General features: G+C 35.8%; 1 protein-coding gene across 2 annotated transcripts in view; it reads right to left on the bottom strand.

Annotated features, from left to right (window-relative positions):
* Positions 1 to 244: 244 nt before the first annotated feature.
* LOC150080326 (uncharacterized) overlaps positions 245 to 18,708 on the bottom strand; it is a 72,800-nt gene continuing 54,336 nt past the window's right edge. For both annotated transcript variants that reach the window (XM_090381051.1, XM_090381052.1), the window contains exon 3: positions 245 to 806. In XM_090381051.1, the coding sequence (XP_090237177.1) occupies positions 358 to 806 (449 nt within the window). In that variant the 3' untranslated portion in view covers positions 245 to 357. The remainder of the gene's footprint in view (positions 807 to 18,708) is intronic.

Genomic DNA, 18,708 nt, shown 5'->3' on the forward strand with positions numbered 1-18,708 from the left:
ACAATCTCCCCACAGCCAGCACTTATGAACATTAATACTGATGAAGGTAATTAGCTTTTCTTCTTTTCTTCCTATAACTGAAGTGGAATATTTATTTTGCAAGCTATATTTTAATCATTTTTCACTCCTAATCAAATATTTTCTCATTTATAAAATTAAATGTCAGATTTTTTATTATTAAAAACAATTAACAGTTTTACTTTTTAAAGCAACAAATAAAACAGTATACTCAAAACCACAAAAACTTTGAAGAATGTAACATTAAGACTTCTGCACTGTCCAGCAGCAAGCAGAAGTGGCTCTAATGAGAAGATAACTCCATTTTTTTATTTGCCTATTCCTAGCTTATATGCAGCATCAGGTAGGATTACTTCTCCTTGAAGATGAAGAAACACTGGAAGATGATGTCCTTGTGCTGTCTGGCTGAATATATGTGGTACCGGTCATTCCTGTAGCCAAATTGGAAAGAAGAGAGCCATTGACATCAATATGTAAGGGAACTGGAGGACAAAATGGGGAAAGAGGTCTTCTTGTAGTAGACAGCACAAGATTCTGAAGAATTTGCTGCATTCCTTGCAAAAATGTGGCAGTTACAGTTTCCATCATATTTCTAGCAAGTTCTATTTGTTCTCTCATAAAGTTATCCTCCCACTGCCTCTGGACGTCCATCTGCTTTTCAAACCATTCTTGATACTGTGCTTGCCATTCCCTTAGGTACTCAACATGTTTCTTGGCATAATGATCAGCAAAATAATTGATTGTTTTGTCTCCAGAAACTGGATTCCTGTTACTGTCTTCATGTGGTTCTAGAAAAGAGAAATTTTAGATTTAATCAGAATTTCTTCATTGCAGTTATTAAATTTTTACTTCATTTAGTTTAATTCAAATGTCATTTGCCTCTCATACTAAAGGTGGTGGGCAAAACAATGAACATACCTATGAGACATCAGTCAGAAAGGTATTGGACCACTACACTGCAGTCAGGATAGCAATGAGATAGAATGGTACTGAATCTATAAGGTTCTGGAGCTAGGGAACTAGCACCATTCATCTTCAGAGAAAGTTGCCAATTCATGCAATTGGATGGTAGCAGAAACCTATGCCATAGAGACCATTCTAAAAACTCCCACAAATGTTTTATCACTGTTGTAAAATGATTAGGAGGGACATGGGTAACTTTGTCCTCACAATATCAGAACCACTGCTCAATAACAGGTTCTGTGAGGAATAGCACTGTCTTCTTGAAAGACACCCATTCTAGACAGGTAGAAATGCTACATAGTGTCCCAGATAATTGCTCATAACTGTTGTGCAGTTCGTGCAAGCAAAATGACCTCTTGCAGTGAAGGAGTACCGGGCCATGCCATGTAAATGCAGCCCCTCACACCATTATAGAACTGCTGAAACCCTTGACCGTTAGATGTAGACATTCTGGCCATACAGTTTGTTTGGCTTTCACCATATGGACCCACTTCCATTCACCACAAAAAAGATGGACAACTTGCCAGACCACATTACATTCCACCACTGCTCAGTGGCCTATCGCACTAAGAAGTGGCAACAGATGGATATTGGCAGTTGTCTGTGCACAGCAGCTGAGCTATGGTATCCATCTTTGTGCAATCCCTTCTTACTGTTTTCATAGACAAGTTGCTGGTAACCTACACTGAACTCAATATACACTTTAACTACAGTTGTTCATCTGTTGCACTTCAGAATACAGATTAATAATCAGGCATTCATGTTGTTAACTGTGTATTGTCAGCCATTATTACATTTTTATGAGGATATCCCTCCATTATTTGCCCATGTAGACATCACCTTTGAGGCACTTCCTCACAATATGCAAGTTCTGCTTTCTTTGTCAGATGCTTCTGCCAGTTGGGTTTCAACAATTACACTCAGATAAAAGTCACTGAGGTCTGCTCATAAAGTCATGCTTACTAATAATAGTGGACTCATGGCATAGCCTCCTTTTAAATCCCCAGCCAGAGAACTGCTGGTATGTGATTCACACGTGGCAATGACATTACATATTGCAGTTCCCTCTTGCTTTGCATGCATATCATAAGGACTCTGCTAGCCAAGTTTTTTGATAAAAATTAAAATTTCTGATGAAAATTAAAGAAAAAACATTTTATAAAAAATATAAATATGACCCTGTTAGACTCATCCACTTTCCAGTTTAAAAGACTCTTAAGCTCTGGAAATTTTAAACATGCACAATATATGTGTGCACAAACACAAACATACCTGCTTATTCCATACAAACACTTTTAAAAAATTAAAAATTTATACAAACACACAGTGGACTTTGCTTGTTATTATTGCTTCGGGGACACAGCTAAACTGATAACAATAACTGAAGAGACAAGAATGCAGTTAAGCATTGTTTATTGATGCAGAACCGAATTGTATTCATAAAAAAGGTGCATATGGCCAGGAATTAAAAAAACAAAACAAAAAAACATTAAAATCAAGCAACATAAAATACTTTAATTTGACTATCCACTATTTTCTCCCAGAGTAAAAAATAAATAAATAATAATAATCAGTAAAAATGAAACTTCCATAATGTTTCTGGAAATCAATACAAACCATTGGTAACAAATAAACAAAATATTAAAATCAAGAATTAGAAAAGGGTTAATGCCCTACCATAAAACATTCAGATCAATAAGCACAGATATAGTACTTTCTTTCATAGTGACACCAACAGTCATATGAATATCCAAAGCACTGATTACAAAAAAAATGTTTTTCTCTGTGTATTAGTATACATCTGATCAAGAATTGATAAAAGTGATAACATTATATAAATGACAAATTTTTTCACAAAATTTATTTCAAATTTGGTGTGCTTCACAGCAGCGAAATTTGAAACTAAATATCCTGCTTCCTACAGAGTAGCAGCCATGTGGAGGGAATTATTTGGTTTCAAGTTCTTGTCTTTACTATGTGAAAACAATAATAAATCTTTCAAAAACAAGTAATGTGAAACTAAAAACAAACATGTAATTCGAAACTTTTTGGTAGGTCACCTGACAAGTTAAGCACCATGTTAATTGTTCCAAAAGGTCGCAGGTCATCTGACAGGTTCCCACATTCAATTACTCTGTGAAAAATAAAAAAATCACTTCAGAAATGACTGGAGTAGAAGTTTATCTATATTTAGGAAGGTGGCAAAAAATTCAGGTTCTTAAAAATATCACTAGTTAGTATTAATAGTGGCAATGATGCAAGAAAGAAAGCTTATACAGCATTAGCAAAAAAAAAATAAAATAAAATAATAATAAATGAATAAATAAAATTCCCATATCTCCTATCTATCCCCTCCAACAGTTTATCTGAATCTAATAACCCCACATTAGTCATTAATTAATGATTAATTCAGGATTGTTATTTTTGAGGACTGGTCAGGTGACCTACCAGCACCACCAAGTGCTTGCAAAACAAATTATCATCTTAATGAGTTGCAGTGACAAATAATCAGATTTTCACCTTTGCTGTTGTATTTTAACTTTCTAAAATGATCCTTTCTAAGATTTGGCATTTTCACAAAAACAACTTTTTTTGCCTTCCTCTAGAACCATCTTTTGGCTCTCTTGAAATAAAGATAAACTTCTTCCTGCAGACTAAAAGCAGTTAGTCCTTAAGTAAAAAGGTAATTGTTTAGGGCTGTAAATCACTTAGATTGTGTGGCCACACACACACACACACACACACACACACACACACACACACACACACACACACACACACACACCTCAAATCTCCCTGCTTGGATTTTTGAGTTCCCCATTTCTGGGAAGGTTTCCAAACTGGATGCCACATTATGCAATTTGCAGATGATACAAAGGTTGGCAGGGTTGTTAATGACAGTAATGGCAGTGTGCTACTGCAACAGGATCTAGATAATTTGGGCAGATGGACTAAGAAGTGGCAACTGAAGTTTAACCTTCACAAATGCAAAGTAGTGCATATGGGTAGAAGTAACCCCAGAGAAACGTACCAACTGTGTGGTACTACACTTAAGGTGGTAGAAAATGAAAAAGACCTGGGAATAATTGTGCAGTCAGATATGAAGTTTTCTGAGCAATGCAGACAGGCTGGCAGGGCAGGTCATGGGGTTTTGTCAATGATATATAGGAATTTTGCTAGCAGGGAAAAGGAGGTGATTGTCCCTCTGTATAAGGCAATGGTCAGGCCACACCTTGAGTACTGCTTACAGGTCTGGAGGCCCCATTTTAGGAAGGATGTAGATTTGCTTGAGCGTGTACAGGGGGCAACAAGATTGGTGAGGGGAATGAAGGGATTCTCTTACCAAGATAGGCTTAAGTTCTGCAAATTGCAGTGGCTGGAGACTAGGCACCTGCGCGGTGATCTGATTGAGGTGTATAAGGCCTTGAATGGGTTGAGCATGCTGAATTCTGATGGGATCCTTCCACTTGTTCAGATTACGAACCTAAGGGGGCATAAATTCAAATTAAGAAAAGACAGAGGTAGAATAGATGTGCGGAAATTTGCCTTTAGCCAGCGGGTGGTTAATTGCTGGTACAAACTTCCATCTGTCGTGGAAGTTGATAGGTTGAATAAATTTAAGGAGGAACTGGACAGGCATTTGGAGGGAATGGTGTGATTTTTTTTTTTTTTGGCTGATGCTGCATAATCTCATACACTTGCTTTCTTGCATCACATGCCACTACTACTACTACTATGTTCCAAACAATGTTGCCAAATTTGGGCATCATACCAGAATTGTTTTCAATCTGCTCTCCTTTCACTGCATATACTGATGTTAAGTGATTGATTAAAAAAACAATTATTGAGTAATAACATTAAAAATTTACAATATTTATTTCTTTATATGTTTCCTACTTGATGGATGGTGGGCTCTGGAAACATTCTTTCTCTCTGAAAGATAATAGAATTTTAATTATTGCATGCCTCACCCTATTGTTTCTTTAACTCTAACATGGTAAATTCATTGGTAAGTAACTTCCTTTGTTTTGAGCCAAAAATAAAAAAAAAACACAAACCAAAAATAAAAAAATAAAATAAATAAAATAACTGAGGTATTCAATTGCAGGTGGCTTTGGTTAAGCTTGTGCTTAATACCAACGCAGACCTGCCCTTTCCCTTACTCCTGTCAAGGTGTTTTTTTTTTTATTTTTGGCTCAAAACAAAGGAAGTTACTTACCAATGAATTTACCACGTTAGAGTTAAAGAAACAATAGGGTGAGGCATGCAATAATTAAAATTCTAGGCAGGATGTTGAATTATTTTTAGTATGTACATGTTGTGTGTTGATGACAAAAAAGTTTAAAAAACATTGCATTATATTTTAAATGTATAACTCTGCTAATATAGATACTGATATCCTTCATGGTTATTGTCATGCTTGCATCTTATTACCTCCTTTAATAATTTTGTATTTTTTCAATTGAGTAAGGTAAATTTTGATTTGGATAAAGTTTTGTTACATATAATTATATGTAACAAAAAATCTTCACTGTTATAAGTTACAAAATCATATAATTTTGTAACCTATAACATAGTATTAATCAGAGCTGTAATACTCAATATGTTCTACGTTGATAATGATATTAGTAAATTAATAAGAGGAGTTTACCTCAATATAGTACGTGGAACACTTCCGTATGATACCCTCCAGAAATTAAAACGGAAAAAACGAAAAAATCGACAACTTACCGGTACATTAAAGTAAAATATAAATAATTAAAGTAAATTATAAATAATTAAATAATCAATTTAACACAATTCAAAATCAATTCAAAACAATTAAAATTCAAATTAACGCAATTAAAAGAATCTAACGAAAATATTCAAAACGATTTTCCTTCCTGAAGCTGACAATGCTTTTCGACCGACTGTCGTGATCACAGGAATGAAAAAACCAATCTGCTCTCCTTTCACTGCACATCAATCGTTTTGAATATTTTCGTTAGATTCTTTTAATTGCGTTAATTTGAATTTTAATTGTTTTGAATTGATTTTGAATTGTGTTAAATTGATTATTTAATTATTTATAATTTACTTTAATTATTTATATTTTACTTTAATGTACCGGTAAGTTGTCGATTTTTTCGTTTTTTCCGTTTTAATTTCTGGAGGGTATCATACGGAAGTGTTCCACGTACTATATTGAGGTAAACTCCTCTTATTAATTTACTAGTAACCTATAACAGTAAAGATTTTTTATTTTTAGCATTTGTTTTTGATGTTCATAGAAAAAAGGAGCTTTACTTTCTAAAATTGCATATATTTTTTGTTTAAAGTTTAGCAACAAAGTAATATATATACATATATTATATAGCAGGTTTATTAAGAGTTTCATAATCATAATGAACAATTAACCCCAGGGGCTCACATTTGGTGAATATGGGCTTGGCACACCCAGAGTCCTGAGGTGGATATCATCATTCTTCTCTTTCTTGGTGATTCCTTTCTACTTTTGACACACACACACACACTCTCTCTCTCTCTCTCTCTCTCTCTCTCTCTCTCTCTCTCTCTCTCTCTCTCTCTCTCTCTCTCTCTCTCTCTCTCTCTCTCTCTCTCTCTCTCTCTCTCTCTCGATGTAACTCAGAAATTTTTTTTTTTTTTTGGCTGGTGCAGCATAAGCCTCAGGCTTCCTTGCACCATATGGCTAATAATAATACATCAGAAGCTAGCAAGGAAATACTAGCTGATCAATAAAAGTGTACCGTACTACAAGTACAAACCCCAAACAGTACTAGAGACCCCAACCAACAAGCTGTACTGGGACCGTGCCATAATAATGGATAAGACCATCCCGCACAACAGACCTTTTCCATCTTGTCCCTTGTGGACAAGATGGAAAAGGTCTGTTGACCATCCCGATCATCGTGTCAACCACTGGTATGGTGCCAAAGACCCTACATAGCAGCCTAGCAGCAATAGGTCTCCCAGAGAACACCTATAAAGAACTCCAGAAAGTTGCAATCCTGAACGCCTGTAGGATAGTCAGAGTTCCTCGACCAACAGCAACACCAGACATAACAACCACCCTGTGTACTTGGTAGCAGTACCATCACAGAGTGGAATCCCCCAATCAGGGATAAATAACATAATAATAATAAAGAGTTGAAAATGTAGGTTTTTTATGTCCTAACATAAGTAATATAGTAAAATAAAAAAGTGATTAGTAAAATTTAATTTGTTCAAACTCCTCTTTGAACTTTTGCTCACACTAACTGTTCAATAAGTTTGTTAAAATCTAGTTTCAGTTAAATTTCTTTCAATAAATAACACTGTTTAATCTACATCAAGAAGATCATCTTGATGTAGACCTGCAAATTTCCTGATCTATTTTAAAATATTCATTGTTCTTTCTACATTACTAACATTTATGGAGTTTGTAAAATCCTGTACAGTAACATAATCTTTGGAAAGTCTTCTAATCTAGCTCGAAAACTATAAATTTTAGGTAACTGAATACCCACTTTTGCAGATTATATTAGTGTTTGGTAAAATAGCAGTCTACGAGAGTAGATCTTGTTTCTAGTCATACACGAAATGACTTTATTTTTTCAATGCCACACCTTCTGCCATGATGTATGGCTGCTCTAGAATAAATATCACATCATAATATTCAAATTGTACTTGTTTTTATTTCAACAAACTCTGCATTGTAACTCTTAACTTGTCAGAGCCTGTATCATGAGGGCCTTGTCTGCATTTGCCAACCTCATCAGCCATTAGATCCATTACTGTTGACAGCATGAGGGTCACACTAATGTGCTGACAAGATAAGCAACCATTCTAAGTGACATATGCATATTTATAAAAGTGAAAGAAGTGAGGTGAAAGCCGAAACTAAGGGAAACAGAAATTTTTATTTAAACTTAGGTCTTATCTCTCTGATATATATATAAATATTAATGATCTGTTTTTGATAGTCTTTATCCTTCTCCATTGCAATGTGAAAGTCACAATTATACAAACATTCATACACACTCATCCCCACTTAGCCAGCTTTCTGATAACTAAATAGGGATGAGTGTGCATTAGCTACTGTTATAATGCCCTTTCTAATGTGAAATATGCAATTAATATGTATTGGCAAATACCCCAATCACATATAACTTAAAAATTTCATAGTTAAAAAGAAAAAAAAAAAGAACAAGTATAAATAATATGGGAGTATCAGTACTTTAGCACACACTTTTATATGAAGTGCAGTGGTTTCCATGTAGGTTTATATGTCATAGGCCAGTTGTCAAATCCAACTGTGAGAACAGTTTAATTCTTTTTGAAAAAAAAAAAAAAAAAAAATTGAAATGTCCAAATTAATCATTATGTGGACAGATATAGAGAAGAAGAGTTCCATGAAATGATAATCAAAACTTCAGGACATTGTTAATTATGTGATTTTGAACATCAAAAATATTATTTACATGAACATGTATACCATTCTCAATCATTTAACAGAGCAATGAGCATTTACAGTTACCATACTAGATTTGGAAACTAGGAGTGTGAAAGATGGTAAATAAAAAGGAATACCACAGACAAAGAAATTTTGAATTGAATCATGGCTGTATAGAGAATGGTGACAGTCATTTACTCCATCTACTGAAGTTTGTATACTTTTTTGCAGACTGCTTACATCTAATCGAATATCGGAAAATTAAGTGCAAACCATTTAGTTAGAAAAAAAATTTTTGAATTGAGATTATGACATCACTAACCCTCTGAGAGACACTTTGTTCAAGACAAAAAAACTCTTACTCCACTCCTCCCAGAAGAATGTGCCCAGTTCTCTATTTGAACTAGGAAGTTCAATAGAGAGCCAGAACTTTACTGTGCTCTGACTCATCCCAAAGGTGTTCAACTGGATTCCAATCTGGAATGAGCTGGAAATGGTAGTTTCACTGTATTGTTCTTCAATAATCTATTTTGTACTGTATATACTCTTTTGATATGGAGCATAGTTGTGTACAGATGCAGTCTCTCTCCAAAGAATTTCCACAGTGCAGGCAAGGCAAAATTTTTCCGTCATTTAAGTGTCATAATAAACAGTTGCAGTCATGGTCACATCAATGACAACCAATGGCTGAGGCGTAGCGATGGGGGTGTAGAGGGAGGCAGTTGCCCAGGCACGAGCTTCAGGGACACAAACTGAAGGAATTATCTATCACATTCATATTACTTTATCACAGTCAGGGGCGCCAGGAAGGCATGTTGCCTCTGGGCATCAACGACCTTAGCTACGCTACTGACCAATGGGCCTGAAGTCTAAGCTGCGTAAAGCAAGCATATAATACCCTTTGGTGCAATATAATCTGGGTGAAATCTTTAGGCATTCATAGCATACACTATATTGAGGTGTGTCTGTCTGATGCCTAAGTGTAGCATAATTCATCATTTCATTATCATATTCTGTCCCTGCTGCAATATTTAATGCTTCATTTTTTTTTTTTTTTTTTTTTTGCACCAGGATAAGCAGTAACATCCACTGCAGGGAGACAGCTTTGGTTTAAGAGCAGTTGTACAATCATGCTTACTCATTCTACAAAGTGTTTTTCCATTGGTAGTTGACTGCACTTGTCTTATCTCTCACTACACATTTCAACTGCAGACATGCTCTGGAAGCCATTAATGGTGATCTACATAGATTGGTGTACAGTGTTTTCAACAGTTGATTTTTGGGTGTTCTACTCTTTCTGCTATACGGTAAATGGACATGCCTATTATGTGACAACCTGCTATCACACCTCTTGCTAAAGGATATAAGTTCTATTCTATTCCATTGATTCATTCTGTTCCATCTCCTATCACTAAGTGCTATAACAGGTACTACTATTTAACTGTACTGTATGGCTCTGGAATTAACCATCACTTACAAGAACACACTGGTCAAAAAAATACCAACCTTTGTATTAAGATAGACAGAAGAAATGAAAATAGGTACAAAGAAAACCATGACATGGGGCAATGATGTGCTGCTTCACTGAGTATAAAGAATGCACAAGCTGTTAAACTGCAGCAATCTGAAGCCAGAATGGGGAAAATGTGTGATCTATCAGACTTTGAAAAAAGGTCTTATCATGGGTGCATGTTTAGCAGGAGCTACAATTCAGGAAACAAAAGACATAACTAGTTTCTCAAAAGCATCCATCTCAAAGGTTTTTAATGACTGGAAAGCAAGCAGTTCTTCCACATTTCAGAGGCATAAATGTGGCAGAAAAACAATACTTCAAGAGCAAAGCCATCATACTCTAAGGAGGACTGTATGGAAAAATAGGACATTCAGTGTGCATTTCAACAAAGTCCCAATGAGAACTGCCCTATTTCAACCCATACCATGCACAGGGAATCGAAAAAAAATTGGGTATTGGCAGCCACTTGCTTCAGAGAAAACCTGAAAAATACATTTGAAATGGTGCCCAGAACGTCATGATTGGCAAGTGGAACAATGGAAGAAAGTCATGTGGTCAAATGAATCATGATACACTTTGTTTTGCACCGATGGTAAGCAGCGAGTGTGGCAAGAACCCAGTGAAGTGATGGATCTTGTTAAGACAACCCAAGTTTATTTGGAGACTTGGAAAAATGGACCATAATCTGCCACGCTTGTTCAGTTCGGGTTGGCAGATCGACCGTATTTATTAGACCTTTATCCTGAAGGTGATGGCCACTTTATGGACAGCAATGCAACAATACATCAGCACATCATGCCAGAATTGTGCAAGAATGGTTCGAAGAACATGACACGGATTTCCCCAATCTTCCCTGACCCTCATAATCACCTGATCTCAATCTTATTGAGAATGTTTAGGTTATGCCAGAGAGATTTTCAGCAATGAAGTCCTCTTCCTTCAACTTTGTCACAGCTATGTGATATTTTGCTGGAAGAATGGATGCAATTAGGCCTAATCACACTGAAACAGCTTATAGAATCCATGCCATGCCACGCACTTGCTGTTATTAGAAACAAAGGCAACCCAATTTGATACTGAATAAAGGTTCGTATTTTTTTTGACCAGTGTGTGTGCATGTGTAAAAACTATTATGCAGTCAGAAATAGTGACATAGCCATTACACCCTACTGCATGATGAATCCCAAAATTAAAATAATTCCAAATAAACTAAGTACCCAAATTGTATCCAATACCAGGGCCTCAAATGGGCTAAAAAGTTTATATTATTTATAGATTTCCAAATGAATTTTACACATATGTATAAACAATCTCTACTTTACAATTTAAAGAAAAAAAAAATATATATATATTCATCCAACTTGCACATAATAAAATAACATAATTTGTAATGACACTGGATCTTGTTGCTCTTATCCATACTGTCTATTTTATTTATAGAAATGTGTTCCAGTACACATGTTGAAAATCCTAGATTCACAGGCCAGTTTACATGTTGAAAAACCTAAAATAATCCAGCAGAAAAACCCTACTTCTGCTGCCTGGAATCAGCTAATTACTGCCTTAACTGCAGTTTAAATTCTTCCAGTCCTCAACAGGAATCAAATCCAAATCTCTACAAATGAGTAGCAGATAGTAATATATGCTGACTAAGCTGCCACAGAGAGCAAAATAAAGGAAAAACTTTGTTGCTGTTCATTCATTTGCTTATTCATTGCTAAGTTTTTGAGATCCTGTTTACCAGATTGCAGCCATCTGTTCTGATTACTGACAGTTTACTCTTGCAAGTCAGAGCATTGATCATTCAGCAAATTAAAATTACTTGGAAACTGTTGGTTATATGCATCCATGAGAAACTTTTCAGTAGTTTCATCCATGCTGTTATCAGAAACAAAAGGCAACCCAATTTGATGCTGTATAAAGGTTCATATTTTTTTTTGGTCAGTGTGTGTGTGTGTGTGTTAAAACTATCACGTTCATTGCCCTGAAGTGCTGTCATGCAATCATTTTCTAAGGGATGATTTAATTGACTGGTAAGTCCATTTATTAATATATTAGACTGAACATTGATTTTATTTGCTATTAAAATATCTGACTTTAGATTTGATGCCACAGGCTTGAAGGAATTCTGTTAATGAACAATGGGATACCCTGTGTGCATGATGAAAAGGCCTTTAGATTTCTTTAACTTTCATTTCTATGTGCAAGGCTAAATTTTGGTAAAAAACTGGAAAAAAGTCTGACTTACTTAATGCTAACCAAGCACAGAATCTAACCTTTGTTGTCAATGAATTTTTGGTACTGAAATATCGTGGAAGCTGAGAAACCCCCCCACCAGTTTTCCTATAAACTTTTCATTCATAGATTTGAGAATGTAACCCCCATAAGTATTTCTTCTGTTGCTATTCAATCCATGCACATTATTTTAAAATCTACAAAATGAGTTATCACTTATCAGTAAATATGATTTTATTGCTCAAAGATCTGAGTCAAAGATACAAGACAACACCAGAAATGTGAACATTCTTTGTGAAAATTATAAAGCCATCAATTATGGCAATGTTCCATCTGAGTGGCATGAAAAGATTTGAGAAAATACGAGACAAAAGTAGAAAGCATTACAGAGTTCTCTGAAGAATCAAATTAAAAATTAAAGAAATAATGAAGAAAATGCAAAAGTAAATACATAAACATACAAAGGAAATAAAGAACTAACAGAAGGAAAATCATTAAACTGTTCAGAAGAAAAAAAAAGAAAAATTACAGAAAATGAAAATAATGCTGGTGGAACTTTAAGCTTATGCTATAATATTTTTGGTTCTAAAGACAATTACAGGTGGTCCTCAATTTACAAACATTCAACCTATAAAAACTTGTGCACATATTTTAAGTTACAAAATTTCTAAATCATGAAATTTGCTATCTGATGGCAAAACTATTATGGCACTGCTGGATCCATCAATCCGATTCTTTTTGTCTTTTGTGACAGTACAGTGGTTTTGCCATCTGTCATTCATTTGGAGAGATATGGGTTTGCATCTTGTCATTGATGGAGGAAATTCTAAAGACTACTTCAATTGGAACCTATACTTAGCCAATCATATGGTATAAGTCACTGATGGTCTGAAAAATTCAAGTGATTCACTGGTTTATTTATTTATTTATTTTATTTTTTTTATTTAATATAAAATTTGTGCTCTTTATACCACCAGTATGCCTGGAAAGTGAAAAATGAGTGAACAGAATGACTGTGTACTTAAAAAGGCATACTGTACCACAGAGGAGAAAATATATATAATGAAATATTATGATAATAGAGAAAAAAAAAGTAGTGGAAGTGAGCTCACAGTTTTGGTATGAATCATTCAGCTATTGCAGCAATTATTAAGAACAAGGTCTGAATGATACTTATTGATAATTATTACAAAGAGCTTAGGTACAGTAATGGATGTGATAAAAAAAAAAAAAATTAAATAAATAAACTTAAATTTTCTGGCTGATCAGAATCAGAAATGCTGCTGATATGCCTTAATTTAATTCAGAAAAAAGACTAAGTTTCTATGACAATGTTAAAGCTAAATTAAGTAAAAGTTCTGGTGAGGGACCATTTATCGCCTAGCCATGGTTGGTTTGAGGTTTAAGGCTACAAATAACCTTGCAACGTTAAGATGAAGTGGTGATGCTGCCAATGCAGATGGATGTTGCACTAAGGGCCTTTCCTGAGACTTTGGCAGTGATAATTTGCAAGAGAAACTTTGATCCACACTGAATTTTCAGCACAGATGAAAAGGATAAGAGGAGAGAAGTATTCCTGGCAGTAATGCAGCTGGCAACTGCAAACTTAAACCACTATTGGTCTACCACTCAGAAAAACCAAGGGCCTTCAATGAAAAATTCAAATGCAAAGCCACTTTTCCAGTACACTGGAAGTCTATTTCTAAAAGCCAGGTGACTCGGTCAAATTTTTAAGGCAGGTTTTACAAATAGTTTGCTTCCAAGGTGGAAATATAAGGTAACAGCAAGAAGTTACTTTTCAAGATCCTTGTTGGTGATTGATAATTTCCCCAAGCATCTTTCTTTCCATGATAATCTCTACCCTAACATCAAGTTTTTTGTTTTTTTCCTTTTTTTTTTTGCCACCCATATGACATCCCTTATCCTGCCTATGGGCCAGGACATCACTGCAACATTTAAGACCTACCATCTCAAAGCAACATTTAGACAGGCTGTCTGGGCAATAGAAAGGGATAATGGGACACCATTTAAAAAAAAAAAAAAAATATATATATATATATATATATATATATATTGAAAACATTATGACATTTTAAAAGCTGTAAAGAACATAGATGCTGCCTGGAATGAAATTAAAGAAACAAATATGAATAGGGTGTAGAAGAAATCATGCTCACAATTTAACAACTGACTTAAAGAGATTTGAAGAAAGTGTCGAGACTAACAGCCAGATATAGAATGGTATGAAACTGGATTTGCAAATGGATGAACCTAACATTCAGGAATTTATTGACAGCCACTCACCTACCAACAACTGATGGAACTTATGTTAGAATTTACTATTCAGTTACTATTCAGACATGCCCTAACATGTTCTTCGAGTAGGTAGTAGCTGCAGAACTAGTTCCATTTACACCAAGTTCTACTACTTTTAAAGCCACTCCCAGAAACAATTTTCTCGAACCTTGATGATCCCCAAACATTATCCTTGCCTTCCTCTTGCAATTAAACGTTACTCATCTTTAGGCAATATCAGTCCCAACAAGCAAAAAGGTTCACTAATATTAAGATAAGAAAACAGTCTATTTAAAGTATATACAATAAAGTATATTATACTATATATGCAGTGCATTTGTATTTATATTTTAAGCAGAGATGGCAAGACAACTTGAATAGGTACTTTGCAACAATCTTTACATTTGAAAGTCCATTTGAACCATAAGGAAACAGTGACATGAAATTGGACTGATGTAAATTAAGCTGAGTGAAGGTAAAGATTAGACAGTATATATCCTGTTATACTAAAATAGGCTGCATGTGAGTGCATCATCCCATTGGGGATGTTATTAGATCATCATTTAGACACTGGGACAATCCTCCTGACTGGGGAAGTGCTAATGTCTCCCCAATCCACAAAGATTGGGCAAAAGAAGAGATGAATAATGGTACACCAGTGAGTTTAACTTCAGTGGTGGATAAGATCGTGGAGTCTGTGGTTAAGGATACCATACAAGACCATCTCGACAGGAACAGAACATCTTAATGGGTCACAGCATATGTTCAAGAAAGGGAAATCTTGCCTGACCAACCTAGTTAATTATTACAGAGTCAAAACCGCTGGATGCAAGAAACAACTTTGACTTCAGTAAAGTTTTAATATAGTTCCCCATGAAAGCCAATTATATAAAATGAAGCATATTGGGATTACTGATAAAATTCTTCACTGGATCAAGGAATCCCTCAAGAATCAGTATTGGGGCTTCTTCTGTTTCTTATCTTCCTTAACGCCACTGATGTCAGTATGCAGAGGAAAATTAAAGTTTGCTGATGATTTAAAGGTAAGACAGTTGGTTACTGACCAAAACCCAGGCAATTTTACTTCAAAATGATTTAGGTTAGTTGCACAAATGATCTGAAAAATAGCAAATGTTCTGATATTCAATACTTCTAAATGTAAAGTTTTGCATGCGAGGAACAGAAATCCAGGAGTTACTTATAAGTACTTATAAGTTGGGGGAGGGAGTTAATAGTGCTTTAGGATGAAAGAGACATTTGGTAATTTTGGTCAACATCAACTTGGTGGTTTAAACATTTTAAGATAATGTAAACAAGCAGCTAGGAAGGCACATGGCATCCTGTCAGATATATAGGTCCTTTCCAAGTAGGGGAAAAGGATGTCACTGTCTCTTTGCAAAGACTGTGGTGAGACCACATACATAATAATGTGTATTCAAGACTGGAGGCCACACTTCATGAAAGACAGAGCTTCTAGAGAGGGTTCAGACAAAGACAACCTGAATGGTGAGGGGTGCTAATTGATGTCCATATGAAGCACAGCTTAGAACGTGCAGATTGAAATGCTTGGCAACTAAACAACTTAGGGGACACATGATTGAAATATATAAAGGGAGTCAGTAAAATAAATAAGGGAGGTATTTTTCATTGGTTGTGCAAGTGCAGCATAAGCATCAGCTTATGCTGCACCAGCCAAAAAAAATAGTATATAAAATAAATAACGGATAAATAATAAAAGAAAAGGAAATAAACAACCTATGCATTTCCCCAAACTGTCAGCCTCAACCACCCACGTAGGTAACTTATTCCGGTAATTTATAACTCACTGGCTAAAATAAAACTTCCTGCAATCCAGTCTAAACATCTCCCAACATAACTGAAATTATGGCCCCTAGAATCATTTATAACTGTGAAAATTTATTTTGTCTTTGTTCATTTTATTTTTGCTGCTATTGTTATTTTTTTTATTTTTATTTTTTTTGGTTTTTAGGAGCATTAGCAACTAAAGCCATATTGCTCCAGGGATATGCAGTGGTCATTCCCTGACCTTTCCACATCCTCTGTATTTGGTGGTCATGGGCTCGAATCTTTTGTTGCTCAGAGCCTTAAACACCTCAAATCAAATCTCCTGTAAGGTGTCTAGTTTCCAAGCTGTGCAAACCACATATTCAAAGTCTTTCCTTGTATGGATGCCCTTTTGCTGACCTCAGAAAGTGAGTTACCCATCTTTGGACCTTTTCAAGAAGCTCATCTCTTTTTAAGTGCAGTCTCCATACTTTAACACAGTATTCCAAGTGTGGTCTAACAAGAGACTTGCATAATGAGATGATATTCTTATATCTACTAGCAAATGTTTGATAAATCATCGATAGAACAAGATGAGCATTGCAACCTGTCTAGAATGCTCGGAGAACTTCACGTCTGACCGTATCATAACTCCCAAGTCCCTTTCTGCCACTACAAACTTTAGTTCAACTCCACCAAGTGTATAAGTTATTTTGGGGTTACTGTTCCCCAGGTGTAAGATCTTGCATTTTGCTGAATTAAAGCACAGCTGCCACTTCTCTGACCATCATTAAAGTCTATCTAGGTCACTCTAAAGAAGCTCTTCTCGGCGTATAGTAGAAGCATATGATGTAATAAAGCAAGCTTATACAGCATCAGCTAAAAAATAAACAAATAAAAACCTATTTCACCTATTCATTCACTCCAAAGGTTTGACCAGCTCTTCCTTGAATTTATTTAAGCTATCAACTTCCACAACAACAGATGGAAGTTTATTCAAGCAATCAATCACCTGTTGGCTAAAGGCAAATTTCTGGACATTTATTCTGCAACTGTCTTTCCTCAATTTGAATTTGTGCCCCCGCAAATGCATAATCTGAGCAAGAGGATGAATCCCATCAGCATTCAAGCATGCTCAAACCATTCAAGGCCTTAAATACTTCAATCAGATCACCTCGCAGGTGCCTAGTCTCCAGATGCTGCAATTTGCAGAACTTAACCCTTTCTTGGTAATGGCAACCCTTTGTTTCACTCACTAATCTTGTTGCCCTTCTCTATACTTGTTCCAGCAGTTCTACATCCTTCCTAAAATGAGGCCTCCAGACCTGTAAGCAGTACTCAAGGCAATGGCCTGACCATTGCCTTATACAGAGGGACAATCACCTCCTTTTCCCTGCTAGCAAAATTCCTATATATCATTGACAAAACCCCATGACCTGCCCTGGCAGCCTGTCTGCATTGCTCAGAAAACTTCATATCTGACTGCACAATTATTCCCAGGTCTTTTTCATTTTCTACCACCTTAAGTGTAGTACCACACAGTTGGTACGTTTCACTGGGGTTACTTCTACCCATATGCAGTACTTTGCATTTGTCAAGGTTAAACTTCAGTTGCCCAAATTATCTAGATCCTGTTGCAGTAGCACACTGCCATTACTGTCATTAACAACCCTGCCAACCTTTGTATCATCTGCAAATTGCATAATGTGGCATCCAGTTTGGAAACCTTCCCAGAAATGGGGAACTCAAAAATCCAGGCAGAGAGATTTTGGTCGGCAAGCCTATGGTAGATACAAGCTAGTCTGTAATCAAGTCACAAAGGAAGTTAGGAAAGCGAAGGCAGATTATGAAAAATCTTTGGCAAAGGATACAAAGAAAACCAGCAAAGACTTCTTTATGTATATAAACTCTAAAAGGAAGGGGATGAATCAGATTGGTCCACTTGATATCAATGGATTAACTGTATATGATCATTCTGAGATAGCTGCCGAACTAAATGAGTATTCTGCATCCAAATTGGTGCCTCCATAGCCAGGTGTGCAGGAGCAGCAGTGCGTAGCACACGCTTCTTGATTAGACAGCGGTTCAAACCCGTGACCACCAAATACGGAGGATGCGGAAAGGTCAGAGAATGACCGCGGCATATCCCCGGATCAATATGGCCTTAGTTGCTAATGCTCCTAAAAAAAAAACCACAAATAACAGTAACATCTACATTCACACATGAGGAGTTATTCAAGGAGGAGAGGACCAGATGTTTATCAAACTCTAACAGGGATTTAAATGATTTTGTAATAACTGAGAGCAAAGTGGAGGAGAAATTGTTTAAGTTAAACATAAGAAAGGTACTTGGGGTGGTGGGATCTATCCAGTTATATTAAAGGAGGTGTCAAAGGAAATAAGTAAACCCTTAGCCATAATTATGAGAGTATCCTTGGATGGACTCGGGGGAAGTGTCCACAGACTG

The sequence above is a fragment of the Mastigoproctus giganteus genome, chromosome 9 (assembly GCF_048544385.1).
Source record: "Mastigoproctus giganteus isolate SK-2022 chromosome 9, ASM4854438v1, whole genome shotgun sequence".
Classification (NCBI taxonomy): domain Eukaryota; kingdom Metazoa; phylum Arthropoda; class Arachnida; order Uropygi; family Thelyphonidae; genus Mastigoproctus; species Mastigoproctus giganteus.